The sequence below is a fragment of the Priapulus caudatus genome, unplaced genomic scaffold (assembly GCF_000485595.1).
Source record: "Priapulus caudatus unplaced genomic scaffold, Priapulus_caudatus-5.0.1 Scaffold645, whole genome shotgun sequence".
In the NCBI taxonomy this organism is placed as follows: Eukaryota; Metazoa; Priapulida; class Priapulimorpha; order Priapulimorphida; family Priapulidae; genus Priapulus; species Priapulus caudatus.
The window spans coordinates 1-7,508 of record NW_014577706.1 but is presented as its reverse complement, the minus strand read 5'-3'; the positions used below and the strand labels follow the sequence as shown (position 1 = coordinate 7,508).

The window sequence follows — 7,508 nt, the reverse complement described above, 5'->3', positions numbered from 1 at the left end:
CATATATTTGCTAGCGTATTGCTGTAAATCGTAATCTTGGCACCGAGACTGAATATCGCCACAATTTACCGCTAAAATGGCACTTGTTGCGAGCCTGTTTAGCACTAATGTAGAAGCTATCGGGGCGGCAATTATGTAGCCAACGGACGTTTCCAAATCATTCGTGCACCCGATAGGGTTAATGTACTTGATTACCTGCGCCTGCTGGGGGTGGTGGGCGGCGTAATAGTTTGATACTTACTGCGAAGGTGACTGACTACATTAGAAATTGTTATAATTTGTATTGGATTACTTATGTAATGATGAGGATATGCTCAATTTTCTGTGTTGCCGATTCACCAATAACTGCACGCTGGCTTCGCGGGTTATCGCTCCACCGGAGGGATCAACGATGAGTATTTCGAAATCTAGATTGTCTCTCAACCCCCTATCGGTGCACGACATGATTTGGGAAACGTCGTTGCCCCTAAATATTGGCGGCCCCGATAGCTTCTAAATAATGGCTAAAACAGGTCTTAAACAAAAGCACGTAGAATTGTTAAGGCGCGAATTCCAGTTCTCAGTGCAAGGATTACGATTGTTACGAGCAGATTGACGCTAGCTATAGTAAGAGATGCTAAACGATTATCGGGAGTACCCACGAAGTAGTGATTGATGGGTTCATAATAAGCTCAGGAATCGTGTATACGAGGGCTTGCTTCTTTATGGTGCCCGTAAATTTTGATTCGCAGGACAAAACTCTGTTAAAAAATTGCTGGTTATGGAATTTTTCGCGGTTGTGTGGGATTCCTCACTCCTTTGGTTATTTATTTACTGCTTTAGTTACAAATATATTGCCGCCAACAATATTTAGAATTCTGGTTTTGCTCAATATTTCTGTTATGCGAGGAGTTGTGATTCGTCAATACTATATAGCTACAAGATTTATGGTGGAGTGTTTAAACGAATATCAGTACCATGAAGGTGAGTGATTAGTGGTCATAATAAGCTGAGGAACGTATACACTTGCTTCTTTATTGGTGGTAAATTTTGATGAGAAAAATCGGTTAACAATGCGGGAATCGGTTGTCTCACTCTTGTTATTTATCTACTCTTGATATATATGTACACTTCAATGGCTGTGCATAACAAAAGTATTGTGTGTGAAGATATTTTATGCTGCTGTGAAAAGAAATACAAATGAACACCTTTCGTATTCACCCCCTTATTGTACTAAGAACTGCTAGTCATTGCCACATGTGGTTGCCACTAATCTGCGTGTTCAATAAGGTAATGCAGTTACAGTCGACTGGTTCTATGTTTTTAGCAGCCCTAACAGCTATCTATCTACACTGAATGTGTAACATGCACTATCTGCACTAGATGTGTGTGCACTTATGTTTCTATTCATTTTACCGTTTAGTGCCGATAAGGCGTACAGTTGTGCTCGGCACGTGAGCACGGTACTGTGTGCACACGAGCCTCTCTGCGAACCCAGCAACTGCAGCGGCCATGGAGACTGTGTGCGTGGCATCTGTCAATGTGTTGGACAGTGGCGCCCTCCTTTCTGTGATATTCTGTTGTGTGACTTCAACAACTGCAGCCAGCACGGCGTGTGTGCACCGGGTAATTCTGTGATATTCTGTTATATTCTGTGATACTCTGGGCCTCACTGTGATATTCCGTTGTGTGACCTCAACAACTGCAGTCACACTGCGTGTGTACACCGGGTAATTTGTTATCGCATAATCACTGCACGTGAAACGTAATTTGTACTGTGGCGAGTCTGTACTGTGAAGTTATAGTTCTCATAGCAGCTGCTGGTTAATGTAAGCTGCGTGACATGCTTGATGGGCATTGACATTAGCTCATTTCTTATTGTTTCTAGGAGGTTGTGTATGTGATGCAGGCTGGATTGGCGAATTCTGTGATACAGGTAGGCAGTTACGTATAACTACAGCTCATACAGTAAAACAAAAACTCAACTTAAATTGTGGTATTAGCAACTTCATAGTGTAGTAGAATGTATAACAACAATGCACCCTAAGAGATAATAACTGTCGGGTTCATACCATTTTAATTGTAGTCGTATCCGGTGGTAGCTATTACTATATCCACCAGTAGGTGGTGCCACTAGGCTTACACAAAAATGACACCAATGTCTGGGCAATTTTAATGCAGCAGGACATAGGCAAGCTTTGTATATTACTCTGCGACAACGGTGAGCGGTTACAAGAGAAAGAATGTGTGAAAACAAAGACAGAAGTGGGTGGAAGGGAGGGAGCAGGTCCGTTGGTGCATATTAAAAACATATACATTATGGGTGATAGTAGGTCTCTGTCTGGTTGGGTGTATTGTTGCTTATTCTCAATAATAATGGAAATATACAAACCTATGTTTGCAGCTTATGGTAAAAACCTTATTAAATATATAAACTCGTGTGTTTTATTTTCTAGATATATATTTTTTAATAAACATTTAACTCTTAATTCGTTTTAACTAGTTGTCTTCAAGAAGTTGTAAACCTTTACATAACCATGCATACATGTTGATTGATATATGATATGTATATACATGTCCTTGCTGCCATGGTAACCTCTGGGAGAGAGGCAGCTTAAGTATGTATATCGTGATATGCTGTGCTGTGCTTAAGTGCTTTGTGTTAATTTAAGTTTTATGTTCAGTACTACTTGATGTGAACATATGTTCACAGTGATATACTGACTTGAGAAGCCATTAGATAGTTTTAACGAGATTGTGTGGGTTCATTAATTATGGGTTATTGCAAGAGTGTAAAAATGTGAAATGGTCGTGTAGCATATGTATGTAATTTAACAAATTGCTTTTGCTCGTATCTTCTGTAAACAATTTTGTGCAAGTGTTCTTATTGTTCGATCTAACTCGGTTAATTGTTACTCAGCCGTGAAGATTGGACACTTGCAGCTGACGTTTCGCCTCCTATCAGGAGCCTTTTTCAAAGCTGACAGCCTTGAGTCAGCTTTTGTCAGCTTTGAGAAAGCCTCCTGATAGACGTTTCGTCAGCTGTACGTTTCCAATCTTCATGGTTGAGTAACAATTAACCCAGTTAGATCTATTAGTCTACCAACCGAATGAACTTATTTAATGTGTTCTTATTGTGTAAAATAACCGAGGTAACTGAAGCGGTTGGTTTATATGGCACGTATGGTTGTTTTTTAGCATGCCCACTTGGAACCTATGGGGTGAGGTGTGCTCATGCGTGCAAGTGCCAGCATGCAACATACTGCCATCCCAGAGACGGGTCCTGCATTTGCAAACCAGGCTACCAGGGGTTATCGTGTGACAATGGTATATGCATGTTTATTAAATTTTTTTTATTTCAATCACCTCTTTGGCTAATGGCCCAGTCACACATACGCGACGCACGGCCCGCGCATTTAAAATTAATCAAAAAATGGAAAATAAGATTAGTGCGTCGTTGTGCGCCCAACTTTTGTCAGGATTTGGGAGAAGCTAGCGAGTTGACAACGAATGCACAGCGTGTTGCTAGCACGCTGCACGTATACAGGGCGCATACAGAGCGTATACAGGGCGCACATGTTAAAAAATCCAACGAATGCACAGCGTGTTGCTAGCGCACGGAGCGAATGGTCCGCGCATGCACCGCTCATTCACCGCACAGCCAGCGAACGGTCAGGTCAGCGAACGAACAGGTCATGATCAGGGATATTGTGTTGTAAGGCACCCTCCACCCATAGAACATTGAGTGATACTTGGTCCCATAGGCAAGATGGCGCAGAGTAAGGGCAAGCTTCAGGCCAGGGTTGAGGGCCTCTCTGTAGGTTGTATTCTGCTTGGTGATCCTCGGACCCATTCTGGTTAGCAGCTTGTCGAACATCTCGGGGGGGGGGGCATCCGCATGAAGTTCTTGTAGGCTGCCTGGTCTTCGTTACGGAGTTCAACAAGTAGCTATAACAGGCCAAACTGTCGTCGCCTACCGATCCACGGTCGGACCCAGAACCTCCGTTGACCTCTTCTCTTTCTCATTCTTCTGATGACATGGACTTGGTGAAATGCCAGTTGCATGAGGTTCTGCTGATGTTGGAGAACCACGATTTTGTATTGTAGTCGCAGCCTGTCGGGATCCTCCATCTTCTGAGGTGGTTCTTCTAGACACGATCAGCAGGAATCTCTGTCATCACCCATGAGGGTCGGAGGAGAAGTGATGATGAGAAGGGGGGGGGGACCCGTTTATATACCCCATGGCTACACGCTGCGTACACGCTAGGAACACGCTAGAAGAATGCTCGCTGGACATGCGTTAGAATCACGCTAGGTGTGCGCTTGGTGTGCGCTAGGTGTTCGCTACACCTCAGCCGACGAACATACAACGAATACCCAGCGTGTGCTCCGCGTGTGTCTGGCGTTGGTCCAGTGCGCTCTGCGCGTGTCTGTCGTCCTTCTGGCGTGTACATTCATGCGTCGAGCTCCGCGCACATTTTTGTGCATGCACAAAAATCCCGACGCACACAGCGAATGACAACGAATGCATGGCGTTGGTCCAGCGCGCTCGACGAACGAGTAACGAATGCTGACGCACACCCAGCGAACGACAACGCACTTGCCAAAATTGCTAATTTTTCAGTGCGCGGGCCGTGTGTTGTGTATGTGTGACTGGGCCATTAAGTCGTGGTACTGATATGATTAAACAGCGGGATCAAGCAGTATGGTTATGTAACTTTCGTCTAGATATTATACTCGTTTCATCTGGTTTCTTGCTTATCAATTGCTATTTGTACCTGCCGGCAGTGTGTCCACCTGGTCGCTATGGCATAGGGTGCCAGTTGAAAAGCTATTGTCACCACGAATGCAGCTGTGACCACGTTACAGGAGTGTGCACTAACACCTCAGGAATCGAACTTGTGGAATCATGTAAGTTAAAAAAAACATGCTGTGGGTTGTCGATTATTGTAGTGATGCAGACTGCGCTTTTGTTTTTCTTTGGTTCGCCATTAAGCAAGATATATAATGTTAGGTGGCTAGAGCTTGCTTGCATTCTATCGTGACTATTACCTTCCTTTTTTGTGTGTGAACTCGTGTTGGTTGTAATATAGTTGCCAGTGTGTGTGTGTACTTAGCGTACTTGCATACTTTGCATAGGATACTTTGCTAAAATATATCTCAACCTCGATTGAAAGTGGATATTTCAGTGTTTAATCTGCATGTTTTATTTTGTTCCAGATGCACGTTGTGTTTCTCAACATTCGTTAAATGCCTATAAGCATAGCAAGGAACTTCTAGCCGAGTACAGGTGCGTTCACATGAAATATTACTCTCCATGTCTACGAGTGTTTATATTTACACCGAAATCAATATACAAACGAAATACCGCATCCTACGTTACCGGATTACCGAGTTACCGAATTACCAAATTACCGGATCTACTGAGTAGTTCCTACATCTGTTTCATTTTGGTGTCAATATTGAATTACTGCTGGGTAATTATATTCGCTTAAACTAAGTATTCAGCACAAAGCAGGACTGTTGATGGGCTACATATATGACAGGGACATTTAGCGGAGTATAGATGTGACACATTGTTCATACATAGTGTCACATTGTTATGAAAATGACAACCACGCTGTGAATTTCAATCTCGTGATACTGCCTAATTTCGTCACGTGCTCCCTTATTATTCACCAGGATATGGATCATATCGGCAGTGATATTGTCAGCTGTTGCTGCGCTGAGTATCGTCATGAACATGACGCTTCTTTGTTCACGAGTTAGCAAGCAGAGCAGCAGTGCTAGCCTCACGTATCAGATGGTGGAGGATGACAGCGAACAAGAGGAGACAGAGGAAGAATGAAACCATACTGTGCATTGATGTGCGTCATTCACGGGTCAAATTTGGTTGTCATGGCAACGTGAAGATGATGACATGCAAGCACTGATCTCTACTATACTAACGCTAGTAACGTTAGCAAAGTTAGTATAGTAGAGATCAGTGCTTGCAAGTTACACAAAACCAGGAGTACGTAATAGCGTATATACTCCTGATAGAATTTAATTATAGTTGAACAAGTTGGTACTATCTAGATTGTGTATATACAGAGTCCAGAATCATATATAGTGTATAATATCCTTTTCTAGTAACAGTGATAAAATTGTTATACGCTCTTGTTTAGTAAATCTGAATTTAATACAGTTTAGTCTATGACTACAAGCCAACTAGTAAACGGAAAAGTTGACCAACAACATTTTGTTGGCGTTTTCTCTGTTATTACTATCTGTAAGGAAACAATGCTTTGGTGTGCTGACATTTACCAGTCCTATGTTTTATGAACATTTCACCCACCTACAACTAGTGTCAACAAAATGATAAAGAATTCTTTCTTGTAATGTGGGTAGATATTGATTATATAAGTCTTAGATATATATAAGTCTTATATATGTGGGTAGATATTATGTGGGTGGTGCTTTATTATATAGTGACTCAACGGGAGATAATTATTATTAATTACATAAAATTGATAATTAATTATACGTGTATGATTAATTTATTATTTCCATCATCTAAAATGTAAATAATGTTCAGTAAATCTATTTGGCAATATTTCATGTTGTAGTATTGTTTTTGTATAGTGTACATTGCTGGGTATACGTACCCGTACTGGCTAATACTTTTGTTGTTGCCGCGAAACGTTAATCCTTCCGTTTAATATAATTATAAATTAGAACGATATATGTCATTTTCGTTTCTGCCCTTTCAAACTACTGCGGCAGATTATGTCAATAGGCTAGCTAATGTCAAGCCTGCTAAACAAATATAGCCATTTCTGTGGTTAATATGAGATTTAGCTACGCTCCGAAATCCATCATTATTATGAGTGATCCGACATAATTTTATATAGTTTACACAAATAAGTAACTAATATAACTAAGTATAACTATCTGTAACTAATAAGTACACTAATATAGTTCATATTATACACTCCTGATCAGTGGCGTACGCAGGATTTTCGAAAGGGGGGGGGGGGCAGGGTTCGTAGTGGGTCTTCCAAAGTCTTATAAGTACTTATTTTGCCAAAAATAAAATAAGGGCCCTTATTAATACTTATTTTTGTTGAAATCTTAGAAAAGTACTTAATAGTCCTTATTTTTTGTCCTTTTTGTTGTATATATAATACGGAATAATTAAATCTGCTGTGCAATTGTGTATATAAATATTATTAGTGCACTTTAATAGTCGATGATCTATCAGAAATCGCGTAAAAAAGTCTTATTTTGGCCTCCGGAAAGGGTCTTATAAGTCCTTATTTCAACATGTGTCTTACTACTATGAACCCTGGGGGGGTGGGTGTTAGGAGCACGCGAAGGGGGGGGGGCTCTCCCCCACAAATTTTTTGAAATTAGTACCCCTCAGATGCGTTTTCTGCGCGAGCATGAGGGGGTGCCGGACGCCCTGGGACCCCCCCTGTACACGCCCCTGGAAACTGTTAGACTCTGATACGTGTGTGCGGCTTGCACTGAGCGGGTTGGGTCCGGGA

At 41.7% G+C, this 7,508-nt stretch overlaps 1 protein-coding gene across 1 annotated transcript in view; it reads left to right on the top strand.

The window, feature by feature from the left end:
* The window catches only part of LOC106812411 (N-acetylglucosamine-1-phosphodiester alpha-N-acetylglucosaminidase-like), a 20,260-nt gene extending 13,448 nt beyond the window's left edge, over positions 1-6,812 (top strand). The window contains exons 7-12 of the mRNA XM_014816285.1: positions 1,403-1,605; positions 1,868-1,915; positions 3,178-3,306; positions 4,768-4,890; positions 5,200-5,269; positions 5,662-6,812. Coding sequence (XP_014671771.1) covers positions 1,403-1,605; positions 1,868-1,915; positions 3,178-3,306; positions 4,768-4,890; positions 5,200-5,269; positions 5,662-5,827 — 739 coding nt within the window. The 3' untranslated portion in view covers positions 5,828-6,812. The remainder of the gene's footprint in view (positions 1-1,402; positions 1,606-1,867; positions 1,916-3,177; positions 3,307-4,767; positions 4,891-5,199; positions 5,270-5,661) is intronic.
* The last annotated feature ends 696 nt before the right edge of the window (positions 6,813-7,508 follow it).